General features: G+C 43.3%; 2 protein-coding genes across 14 annotated transcripts in view; one reads left to right on the forward strand and one right to left on the reverse strand.

Annotated features, from left to right (window-relative positions):
• LOC108141032 (protein AF-10) overlaps positions 1-12003 on the forward strand; it is a 36791-nt gene extending 24788 nt beyond the window's left edge. For 3 of the 13 annotated variants that reach the window (XM_017264120.2, XM_017264121.2, XM_017264127.2), the window contains 9 exons: positions 2453-2960; positions 3402-3762; positions 4300-6148; positions 7064-7241; positions 7313-7477; positions 8449-8941; positions 9692-10253; positions 10758-11015; positions 11082-12003. In XM_017264120.2, the coding sequence (XP_017119609.1) occupies positions 2453-2960; positions 3402-3762; positions 4300-6148; positions 7064-7241; positions 7313-7477; positions 8449-8941; positions 9692-10253; positions 10758-10799 (4158 nt within the window). In that variant the 3' untranslated portion in view covers positions 10800-11015; positions 11082-12003. The other 10 variants (XM_017264126.2, XM_017264130.2, XM_041709260.1 and 7 more) reach the window with 9 other exon arrangements.
• On the reverse strand, positions 11879-12564 carry LOC108141035 (enhancer of yellow 2b transcription factor). The gene is made up of 3 exons (XM_017264135.2): positions 12393-12564; positions 12190-12328; positions 11879-12128 (listed from the first exon to the last, which is right to left on the reverse strand). The coding sequence occupies exons 1-3, from the start codon at positions 12467-12469 to the stop codon at positions 12036-12038; spliced, it is 309 nt and encodes a 102-aa protein (XP_017119624.1). The 5' UTR covers positions 12470-12564; the 3' UTR covers positions 11879-12035.
• Positions 12565-13253: the final 689 nt, after the last annotated feature.

The raw sequence follows: 13253 nt of genomic DNA on the forward strand, positions 1-13253 counted from the left end.
ATCACAAACACTCACAATATAATTTTGCTTACAGTATAAAGTCTACTACTTATGTTTGTCGTTACAGAAGTAAAATTTAAAATAAATTAGAGTAATATATTTTCAGAACTGCAATAGAGCTCAATTTAACTCTTATTTTTTAAAACATTAAATGAAACGCAATGTTTTTTTTACTCAAATAAACTTCAATGCAGGTCAATGAAAATTGCCTTAAAATAGTAAAAAGTCATACTATAACAAATCTGCTTCAAGCTGAAAATATGTCGGTATATAACTATGTCTGCAGCTCGATGTTTTAATGTGGCAGATGGTGGGTTGAGTTGTTCCGGATCGATGCCGGTTTCTTCCTTTCTTGACCTGAATCTAATGAGGCATGAAGGTGTTTCTGTCGGTTTTGGAAATTCGACACCAGAGATTTCAAAGCAACAGGCTCACACTACCACTTTGTTGACGGAAAATACCAACCGATTGGGATTCCCTATTGGGAAAATCTTCCATCAGGTGGCAACGCCGTTAATAGGTTTTTACTTTTTGTCTGGTCTACGTGACCAAACTACATTGTGTGTGTGCTATGTTTGTAAGTATAAGGTATGTTGCACCCCCAACCCCGATATTGAACAACAATAATAGCAAGGAAGTCTGATGAGAAAAAGAGAGAAAGCAAGTAAGAGAGAGAAAGGCAGCTAGATAGAGAGAGAGAGCGGGTGGAGTTTCTCTCCAATCGGTAGGCCCTGCTCTTTGTTGTTTTTTGTGCAATCACTACATGTAACATTTGTTGTCCCACACAAACCTATATATAAATATACATACATATATGTATAATTAAGCTGAATATGGCAGCATGTGGCGAGCCAAAGCCACAAAAATACAACTGTAACAACAACAACAATGTGAAAAACTCGCCCAGTATTGCAGCAACATTTGTTGCAGCTGCAGTCTGGGAGTCTTGCATTCTTTTTAAACTCTGACTCACGTACTTGTTCCGTTTTTTATAGTTATTTTTGTTGTGTGCAGCAACGTCAGCGATAAGAGCTTTCCGAGTTGCACTAATGTGCCAGCCTTTTATTTTTTTTTTTTATCTATATGGAACACGTACGTTGAGGATTTATCCCTCTCTTTTGTCCACCCGCTGCATTTGCAGCAGCCACAAGAACAACAATGGATTGCTGTGATTGCTCAGTTTAACAGCCTGTTACTGGCCTGTTAGTTGAGCTGTGCTCTCTGGTGTTTTAATGTGTTTGTTGTTCTTCTGCCTTGATGGTGATGGTGTTGTAAACATGTGTTTACATGGCTCACCACCAACCGGATGTTGCTAATGACCGCAAAGCTAAAAAGCAAATCAGACGAGGAACAAACATAATTATTCAAACCGATATGGATAGCGCTCTCGAGATATAGTGGCATGAAAATTTTAATAAAGAATTTCAGAAAGTCTGTTAGCTTTTTATGTGGTTGCCTTGAGCAAAACCTAACGTCAGTCGATTGAAAGGCGAAAATAGATCTAAATAAATATCAATTTGTAGTACATATTTATGAATAAATATTGCAACTTCTCTGAATTAAATTGAAACAGAAGTAACTATATTTAAATGTATATTCATATATATTGAATGTTTGAAACAGCTATAATCCTTATTCTTTTATTGCAATTTTGTATGTGTATAAAATTGTTGTTTGGTTTGTTTCCGACTATAAGTCGCAACAGAATTTAGACTTCTGGGAATTTTGCATCCAGATATCTTAGAACTATGTGATTAGCTTACGTAGAAACAAAGCGCCTCGACTGTAAATGCTGATTAAAAGAATATGTATTTTATAGGAAATGTTTCCTTTAATGTGAGGCAAAATTCTGACTGAAATGTAGTTCCGTATAATTTTTAAAGAACCACAAAAAAAGTTTGTCCATATTTTAATAAAAAAAATAGTATTCAAGAATATACAAAAAAAAAAAAACAAAATGAAACTAAGAAATCAAGCTATGGCTAATCTGCTAATTTCTTACTTCAAATTTTCTTACTATTTGGATCATTAAAAGTTATTTTAACAGAGAATAATAAATCAAATACATTTGTCATAACTCCAGGAACTGAGTCATTATTTTCAAAATTTCTGCATGAAAATATTCGTTGAACTAATGATTTAAGATGCATTGAAAGCTTTAAGCCATGATGTTTGGTAGCACTTCCCTTCAAACGTAAAAAAAAAACTCCATTGCTCCCTTTAAATCTTAGTAAAGAATTTTTTAACTGAACCTTGCACAAAGCCGTTTAACTGATTGGCAAAATCATTCCATTTTGATTGTGTAACACGAAATATAAACTTGAGCTAACTTGAGTTGTTAGTTTTGGAGAGCTTATCATATATTTGAGTGCTTATCAGCTAGTTTACTTGTGAATCACAAACCAAACAATCGCATACTAATTTACCACTTCCTCGTTCTTGTCGCCTGCAGCAACGTACCGAACTCAGTCCGCCGACCCACCAGACATCCGCCACCGCCGAGGTAAATGCACCGCTGGCCAGCTCGACGACTGCATCCATTGCGGTGACGGCGAGTGCCACAGCGGCTTCGGCTCCCCCAGCGACGGGCAGCACTACCTCAGGCAGCAGCAGCGGCGGCAATGCAAGCTCAACCTCCAGCGGCAACAGTTCCGGCGGACCGACAACCGGAGGAGCACCATCCGGCGTGGTGGGATCCGGTGGCTATCCAAAGACAGAATCGAGCAAATCGAGTGGCACTGGAAGCGCAGGCGGCGGCACCAGCAGTAGTTCCAGTGGCAACAAGCACGGCAGCAGCGTCAAGGACATCAGCAGCAGCAGCAGCAGCAGCAGCAACCAACAGCCGACGTCTGGGAGCAGCAGCAATGCACCCAGCCTGTATGTCTCCGTGCCGCTGTCCACGGCCAATGTACCTGGAATTAATCTGCCCACCAGCAGCAGTAGCACTAATACGAGCAGTGGTGAGTTCTCCCGGAAAATGAACTTTGACCGATTTAAGCGTAAACTAAATAGAAAAAGCCAGCAAAGCCTAAAATCCGTGACGAATTTCGGTACAATTGATTTTTAAGACATTTTAGGGAATGGAAAACCGACCTTAAAACAAATATATGATGCTTTAAGTTTCACTATAGATTTATACAACTTATTCAACTCATATCAAACTTATATCAACAGTTGTGGCTGTATAAAACATTTAAACCAACAAAAACATAACTTTTAATTTTTTTTTAATTTATTAATAAATAAATTTGTTCCATTTAATAAATGGTATTATTGGTTATTTTAGAAAACCATCAAGAAAGGTGACAAGATTGAATTTACGCAATATATTTTTATTATTTTATCAAAAGAACCGAATTTTCCCAATAAATACTGATAAATGTTTTTATTTTTCCTTGCAGAATCCCATTCAGCACCATCGCGCGGCAGCGGCGTTCAAACCCAACATCAGCAGCAGAGTGGTTTACCGCCAATGGGAGGTGCAGCGGGATCGTTTCACGGTGCCCCGAGTGGCGGTGGCCCCAACGGCGGCTCCTCGTCGGTCATCCAGCATCAGAGCGGCAAGTCATCGCCGGCTTTGGGCACCCTAGTCAGCGGCAACAGTGGCGGCAGCATAATCTCCGCCGGCGGCGTCCCAGTTGCCAGCGGCAACCTGACTGCCACCACCACGGAGAGCGGCAACCTAAAGATCAGCTACGAGAAGCAGACAACGCGGGTGCAGCAGCTGCAGGAGCAGGAGGCACCACCGGCCCGACGCAGCAGGTATGCAAATGGTGGTCTCTTCTATTTGTTGCCTGCGCCGCTTGCTCGTGCTTTTAGTTTATACTATCAAGTGATCGTATTTATATTTTACATCCTGTTTTCACGTGCGTTATGTTGTTGCGTTGCTGTGCGTGTGTAGCTTGTCAATTGCCCTTAGTTTGCCACATAATTCGATTTGGAGATATACTTTCCTTTTTGGTTGTTTCTTTTTTAAAATATTCATTTCCTGTCGGATGACTATTAATAACTTTAAATGATCTTTGGTTTAATCAAGAACGTCAAGCTCTTGCTAATTATAAATGGTTAAACCATGTCATTTTGGATTTTTTTTTAAGTTAACCCGACTTGAAACTTCCTTTCGCTCGCCTGTTTATTTTGGCCCTAGGGCGTTGAGAAACTTAAAACCCAAGATGCGCGATCTATAAAAGAAACACTATTTTTCTCTTTGTCTTTCTCTCTTTCTCTCTCGTTTGCTTAATGTCTTCCCACACTGTACACGATATGATCACCCAACCACCCACCACCAACCACACGTAGATCGCGCTCCGGTGAGAGTGGCAGTGGTCACCACCATGCCCATCACCACCACCACCATCACCCCACCCACCACAATAGCCATCACCAACAAAACCCGCAGCAGCAGCAGCAGCAACATTTACACCAACAGCAACCACAGAGCGCGTCATCACAGCAGCCCCATGCGCTGCACTCCTCCAACAACTCCTCCTCCTCCTCGTCCTCCACTTCCGCTTCCAACTCCTCGTCCTCCATGTCGGGTGGCACTGCCGCAGCCACATCCTCCTCCAATTCCAAAGGTCCCTCGAGATCGGGCAAAAAGCGGGGAGCTGCACAAAGCATAAAGAACGAAGCCACTTCGGTGGCGACAACAACGGCAACATCAGCAATAGCTGCTGCCACACCAGCCGAGAAGCAGAGTCGCCACAGTTCGCCCCACTACAGTGCCACGCCCACCCCGCCACCGTCGTCGGCGGCACAACCAGTGGTCTCCTCGCCGGTGGTCATGTTGCAATCTCTGTCCTCGTCCCCGGTCGATTCCCCGCCAGCCGCAGTGTCTGCCGCCACTGCAACTAGTCGCAGCACGCGCAACAACAACAGCAGCAGCAGCAACAGCCACAGCAACACCAACCACAATGGCGAGCAAACGTCATCGTCCTGTTCGTCCACTTCGTCCTCCTCGTCGAGTGGTGGATCCAGTGGTGTTACCAATGTGGTTAATCTGCTGGATTCGCCGGTTAATATGTCCGCATCGGGAAGCTACCGCGCCAGCGGCAATTCCACCGGCAACATGTTGCCGACAGGCAGCAGTAACAACAACAACAGCAGCAGCAACCAAGCTAAGCCCCTGAACAAAAAAATGCTGCGTGCGCAGCAAACACAGTTGTATCAGCAGCAACAGCAACAACAGCAGCAGCAACAACAGCAGCAATATGCACCCCCCGCTAGAACCAACTCCCCCACAAATCTAAGCTCTACCTCTGCCTCAGCCTCCGCCTCCAATTCCGCTAGCTTTACGCACTTGCAACAGCAGCAACAGCAGCAACAACAGCCACAGCAGCAACATGAAGATCTAGAGATTTTGCAATTCACTAATACGAATACCACTCCCTCTTCCAATACGGCCACTTCGAAACCCAACAACAGAACGCCCGATGTCAGCCAGGCCAGCAGCTCATCGTCGTCAGCATCCGCAGTGCCCGCAACAACAACTCCTTTGGTCGTGCTGAGCAACCAGCTGCCACTTAGCTCGATGGCAGGTGGCGGCTCTGCCGGCGGCCTCAAGTTCACCTACGAGAGTCAGACGCAGCTGGATGTGCCCATGATGCCAGTGAGCGCCATAAAGGACTCGCCACCCAGCTCTCCCGGCTCCGAGATTGGATCGGCCATGCACACGGTAACGGCAGCAGCAGCCAGTTCCCTGACTGCCGCTGCTCCCACATCTGCCGCTGCTGCTGCTCAGCCCGGTAACGTCCGCAAGCGCGGTCGCAAAGCGAAGGATTCAACGATAGCATCAGCAACAGCAGCAGCAGCAGCGGCGGCGTCATCAGCTGCAGCTGCAGCAGCAGCGGCTGTGACCAATGTTCAACAGGATCTCAAGGACGTGCGCATACTGCAGAATGGGGCAGCCAGTGGCTCGAGCAATCCAGCCAGCAGCACGCCCACGCCTCCGGCCACGCCCGCCGCCGCGTCGGCCAGCTCGATTATCACGCACACGGCCGCCCACATGCTGGGCAACCAGATCAATCCGAACAGCAGCGTGGCCCAGAAGCTCTCCGAGCAGCTGCACATGGAGGTGCAGGACCACTCGATATACACGTCCGACTCCATGAACTCGCAGTACGCCGGAGTGCCGTTCCCCGGAAAGCAAGTAAGCATCAAAGTGCATTTGAAAAATGTTTGAGAGGGTCTTCTACTCTCGAGCCGAGAAATTGAGTGGTTATTTGGGGAATTTATTACAAAAGTTTTACTGCATTGGTTTAAAGGGTTTTTTTTATATTAAGATATGTACATGTTTTGACTTGTAAATTTTGTTTTGAAACTTGAAAAAACGAATTTTCCAGAACTTTGGAATGTGCTTTTCATAACACATGTAAAAACTGCAGTGGTCCCGATTGATAAGAAATGCAAAAAATGTTGTTCTTTATTATTTTTTTATTTTGCATTAAGCAAAAGTTATGCAACAATAAGTGAACAATTCATTCTTTTTTTACTTATTAGGGGCTATACAAACGAAATAAAAAAATATCGAAAATCGTACTCGGCTAAACATGCATAGCTGTATGTTTTGTCATAAATTGCAAAAAAAAATTTATTAAAATCAGACTAGTTCTTCTATTAAAAGTATTACTCGGCAGCTAAAAAAAAAACAAATCTTTCGGGATAAAGCCCTTAAAGGTAAATTACGGTTTATAACTTGGCTGAAATAGGTGCCTAACATGCGTAAAAATAGTATTTAGACACATAAAGATTAAAATTATGTGTAGAAAAAAACAATTTTTTAAAACGGCGAGAGTAGGAGACCCCCTGAAAGCATTTAGTGATTCTTACTTACTTACTTTAAAGAAGTTACTCATTTTTTTTTAAGAACAACATTTTAGATGTATTTTGACAGTGGTGTTTATTGATGTTTTAATGTTTGTTTAAAAGAAACGAAACTCAAATTGCTGTTTTTGGCTAATTCTCGTTTTAATTTGGAATAAACTCGAGTCGCAACCATAGATAATAAAAAAGGTAGATTGATGTATAAAACAAGCTAAAAGATTTCCTGTTTCTTTGCTCACAGCGCAACTCCAGTGCCGCCTCCTGCAACGCCACGCCAGCTCCGAATCCGCTCCAGTCGATGTTCAGCGGTGGCGGCATCAACGGCAACATGCCCATTCCCCAGAGTCTGGAGCAGCTGCTCGAGCGCCAGTGGGAGCAGGGCTCGCAGTTTCTCATGGAGCAGGCGCAGCACTTTGACAGTGAGTATGAGTCGCATATCGGCAGCTGAAGGCGAGTCCCTAAAAACTAACGCCAAACATTTATGTTGCAGTTGCCTCGCTGCTCAACTGCCTGCACCAGTTGCAGAGCGAGAACCTCCGGCTGGAGGAGCATGTGACCAGTCTGATAGCACGACGCGATCACCTGCTGGCGGTCAATGCGCGCCTGCAGATCCCGCTTAACACCATTGCCAGCAATGCCAAGGCCGAGGCGCACGGTAAGTAGAGAAGGCGCCTGTTCTCTCTTGTACTTGGTGTCGGCACTTGCTCTCGCTACCAGCACGTGGCACTGGAGGAGCCACACATCCCACTCACACAGCCACAGTCACAGCCACTGCTCAGACCAAATTTTGAGTTAAATCTTTTGTACTTTCGTTTCTTTGTTTGGTATTCTTTGTACATACAATTGGCATTTGAGAATAGTTCGTGACGTAGTCTTAAATAGCTTAAGTTAAGTTAACAACTAAACTGGTGGTCGTGTTTACAAACGAGAATATGTACATAATATACAAAACCCAAACCCACTTTCCGTCAAAAGAACTACTGTTTAACAAACAGAAGCAGTGAGCAGTGAGAGTTTATCATTGCATTCATCGACCATATTGACAACTCATATACCATTTTGTTAAAAAATGGAATGCCTCTCTATTTTTATCTTCAGTCCATCCCCCGGCTAGAATTTTGTACCTTTAATTAAACTTTTAAGTTAGTTATACATATGTATTTACGACCGAATACAAAACCTAATTATACTTACTCTTGTAACGAGAAATGATTTCCTTGGCCGAGTTAATAGATAAGTTCTTTCAATATCCTAAACGCTAATCTTTTTCGATTTTATTTATTTAAAAAATGAATAAAATGTTTAATATATTAAACACAAAAAACAAACACAAATTCTAAATTTATTTAAGTTATCATTGTTTGCACCTCGCGTTTTCCAAGACAGCACTGCCAAAAAGCCCCAGGCTAAGAGCTGTACTTTTAGTTACACTTAAGTTTGTTGTTGCGTTGCTGTCTGTTGCATGCAGTGAAGAGAAACGCAAACACCCGCACACGTCTTTGAACACATCCCGACCACACCCATTCACAAATTACCAACTAATACCGCACAAAACACACACAAATTTCGTGGAGATGGAAAACAACAACAACGGGGTACTCACAATCTAACCAAAAATGCTTACAGCCGCCATACCAACAACGGCAGCTCCAGCAACCACAACAACAACCTCAACAACAACAGCAACATCAACTTGTACAACTTCTGTCATTTCCACACTAGCTTCCAGCAGCAGCAACAGCAACAGCGGCAGCAGCAGCAACAGCAGCAGTATAGGACTCGGCAGCAACATGAGTGCCCTTAATGCGGCAACAACAATCGCAGCCGCTGTTTCGCTGGCAACCACTGCCATTAACACCACCATCCCCACCATGGCCAACAGTCGACCCACAGTGGCACCAGCCAGTTCCAGCGGAGTGGTGCTGGACTATCGCGGCCCAGGCACCGCCAGCAACAACAACAACAACAGCAGCAACAGCAGCAGCACCAGCAATAGCACCAGTGGCAGCAACACAGCCAGCAACAATGTGAACAGCAACAACGGCAACTCTGCAACGACAACAACACCGATGTCCATCTCAGGCATAAATATGACCAACGCAGCCAACTTGGGAATGAGGTGAGTATTTAGTTGCACTCGAAAATGTTGCATTTGTTGTTTATTTGGAATATGATATTTAATAAATAAGGTTTTATGTTAATAACATAACTTTCACAAAAGTATCTCAGCATACAATTTGAGGATAAGGACTTATTTTCAAAGTTTCACATCAATAACGAGAGCAAATACTAAATAAATAGTGACACCTTTCCAACCAAACATATAAAATATGTTATTTACCATGTTTTAACGGGCCGAAACTAAGCATTTATTCAATAGATATTTGGGAAAAGTCTTAAACTGGAACCAAAAGCCACATAAGTAAGCACTGGTGACATATCTATTGATAAATCGAAGGAATTTAAATACAAAATTACTATTTTTAATCATTTTTAAAGTGCGTAAAAATCAAAGAAGTCCAAAATCATTCGTCGCAACAATTGTAACTGAATAAGTGTAAAAAATTGACAGAATATCATAACTTTCTAAATTTGAGTATCCAACGGTTTAAAAAAAAATAGTTTCGAGAACTGAAACACTTCAGAGTTAATGGTTTAAAGGGCTAGGGCAAAGCCTTTATATCCGATAATATTGATCATAGACCTAAAGTTTTGGGCCAAAGAATTGACTATGTTTCATTAATAGGGGTGAGGAGTTTCGACAAAGATATATAAAAAGTTCATATATTTTATTTTTTTTTTTTAATTATCCCTTAACATTTAATATAATTTCTTAAATTAATATATATTGCTTGCTCAATATTTATAGGCACGTGTCTGCCGCCCACGCGTACAACAGTGCTGGAAGCAACAGCAGCATTGGAAGCTTGAATGCCAACAGCGCCGTCAACAGCAACAGCTTGCACCACCAACATCCGTCGCACCAGCAGCAGCAACAGGCGCAACACCAGCAGCAGCAACAGCAGCAACAACAGCAACAGCACGCGCAACAAGTGCAGCAGCACCTTCACCAGTCGCACCACACCAGCGCAGCTGTGGCAGCCGCCCACATGCTGGGCGTGGGAATAAGCCTGGGCGCTGGAGGTGGTGCTGCCGCCGGCATTGGACGAGGTGGGTCAGCGACAGCCATGGCTGCAACAGCAGCAACAACCACAACTACTTTTACGGCCACAGCGGGCACGGTCACGGGCACAGGCACGGGCACGGGCATGGGTCAGCAGCACCAGCACCAGCACCACCACCCACACCCACACCAACATCCTAGCATTCAGATTCAAGTGGGTGGCGGCGGCGTTGGCGTTGACGGTTTAAGTAGCACCTCCTCCTCCTATGCGGCGCACCACGCGGCGCTCTACAGCACGCATCACCAGGTAGTAGAGTGCGTGCCAGCGAGTTCCTGTGTGTGTGTGTGTCAGTGTGTGTGTGTGTGTGTGTGTCAGTGTCAGTTTGATTGTGGGTGCATGTCCTTGCCACATGAGAATCCATAATTCATAAACCATACGCCAATGCCTGTTATTCGTGCATTCACCTTTTCATTTTTGCGTCATGCGTCATGTTTCATCTACGCACCATACGCACCATACGTAACCCACCAGTCATTCGATCAGACAATCAATCGTAAAAGCCAAAGAAATTCCAACAAACACACACACATGTCACGACTTCTCGAATTCATCTGCTTTTGCGCCCATCTAGTTAATTGTAAATCATGGCTGTTGGCAGTTGAACTCAAAATTGTTTATTGTGTTTGTGTGCCAGGCTGAACGAAAAGATCAAGATATGTTATTTAAGCCTTACTGTTGCTCCCAGAAACTCCCAGTGTAGAATCATTGGCCCTTTGAAGTGCCTACTCATTCATGGTCTTTCCCTTTCAGTCCCAACTAAGGCGCGACGATAACCTCGCCAAAACCAGCTGAAAGTCGTACCGTGAGCCAGTCCTTCAGCAGCAGGGACAGCAGCAGCAGCAGCTGAAGAAGAAGCCATCGCCATCGACCAAACAAGACGGCCGTCATAACAGCAGCAGCAGCAGCAACGGTAGCAGCAACAAGCCGCCGCAGCAACACAACAACCACAGCAAATTGAAGACGGAAGAGCATGGCTTTCAGCAGCTGATCGACAAAAATGACGATGATGTAAGTGCTAGCATCTATAATAATTCTTGCTGTTGTATGATAATCAGAAGAAATCTCAAATTACAGCTCAGCAACAGCAGTTCTTCAACCTTTTCATCCTCCTCGCAGCAGCAGTCGTCGGTGGACTACGAGGCGGAGGACGAGAACGAGGACAAACAGCGAAGGCCATTGCACAAAAACGAGAACGACAGCCTACTGCATGTGCAGAATTTTCTAAAGTGCTTTGGACCCAATGCCTATGCATCGGCAGTCATGGCAAAGGCACCCACTTCGTCCATTCCGGACACACCGACCACCGCGACCAAAGCGACAAGTCTCAAGTCTCCGGGATTGGGAGAGCTGCGTGTCTGGCGGCAGAATTATCGCTCCGCAATCGGTACAGCTGAAGCAGCAACCACAACAGCAGCAACATCACAGACCCCAGCCGCAAATACAGCAATGTTTCAAGCCCAGTCAAGTGCAAGCCACAAACCAACCAAGTTTCAAATAAACACAAAGTTTTTACGTAAACCGCGCAACAAACTTCTGAAAATGCTGCCAACAGCAACGGCAACATCAGCGGCAGCAGTTTCCAAGCAACAGGAGCAACTGCAACAGGAGCAATTGCAACTGCAGCCGCAGCTGTTCAACGATGATTCCAACGCCAAATTCAAAGACTTTTCAATCGACTCGTTATTGAATAAGTAATCGTAATACATTAACGGACTAGAACGTACAGTTTAGCCTTATGATTTGTAGCATAATTAAACAGATTAGAAGCAGAGCCCAAGCCGCGTCGTTCCTAATTTCCCCATCCCCCAACAAAACCACCATGAATTTTGTTTAGCCAATCCGAGTAACCATAACATGAACATAGCAACAACTTATTCTAACTATAATTATGTTGTTTATTTATTACATGCATATTGTATAACGAATGGCGCAATTCATAACTAGCCTAAGATTGTAAATATCTACTTAAATACGAGATAATAAACCACAAAACCCATGTGCTAGAATTTAAGAAATGCTGTGTGATTTTCAGTTCTTCTCCGGTGGCAAAGAGGCTTCCAAGGCGGCGCGCACCCGCAACAGCATCTCGTTGCGAATGACCTCGGGAACCAAGGCACGAGCCTGTCTTCGATTTCGATGGAATGGATTAATATGTGCCGGAAAGAGTTCGACATCAACCTACGTGCGGTACTATCTCGGCAGCCAGTTGGTCGTGGGTCAGGTTAGCCACGCCGCGCTCCTTAATGGTCTGGCGTATCATTTCCTCGATATCCTTGCGCCAGCCGCACTCCGAAAGCCGCTTCTGCAGCAAATCCTTCAAGCTGTTGGGTTCACAGTAAACACATTTAGTACTTATTGCAATTAAACCTGTAAGATGACACTTACGCGACGCTATCGCGGTTGTTCAACTTGAAATCTTCAGCGGGATCAGCATCCGTCCCCGCCTCCTTGCGGTTTGCCATGTTCGTTTGTAAATGTTATTAACAATTTTTAGCGCGAGACGTTGGAATTTATTTGCTGTGATTTGTTGATGAACTAAAATGAACTGGCAACTGGTTTCGAATTGGATCAGCGAACAAGTGCTGCCAACTTGTGTTGAATGAAAGAAATAGAAAAGCTCGAAAAATGTTTGAAACAAATTTTAAAATAAACTTAAAAATTTTTGAAAATAAAAATTTTTAAATAAGATAGATGATAATTAAAATGAGGCAAAAATAGCTTAAATTATAATTTTGTTAGTTTTATTATATACAATTTTTTTTTTTATTTTAAAATATTTATTTTTATTATTTGGTCAAGCTTTTCTTAGTTTTCTTTGTTTTCATAAATTAAGTTCGTTCCGATCAGGGCAGATAATTTTTAGGCACTTCTTCGCAAACCTTATCTGCATATTTAAATACAAATTAGTACTGACATTGAAACTTTTACCGTATTAATATAATTCTGTTGGTCGTGCTCAGGTGCAACGAATTTTGCATTTTTTTTAAAATTTAATTTTAATTTTTTAGTAATACATCGCCGCATTTTTATTATACTGCTTTGGCATTTCGGAAAAACGCTGAATTTTCACGAAATTTTCAAATTGTCCTCGCAGCGGGCCTTCAAAAACAACCAGATTTTAAGGGAAAATTCACAAAAATGTATTGTATTAACAGTCGATATTAGTGTTAAACCATTTTACCTTTGATCATCAGCAATAATAGATAGTTATATAATTAGAAATATTTTTTTTATTCGAAACGCTAC

This window comes from Drosophila elegans, unplaced genomic scaffold (genome assembly GCF_018152505.1).
Source record: "Drosophila elegans isolate 14027-0461.03 unplaced genomic scaffold, ASM1815250v1 contig_476, whole genome shotgun sequence".
NCBI lineage: Eukaryota > Metazoa > Arthropoda > Insecta > Diptera > Drosophilidae > Drosophila > Drosophila elegans.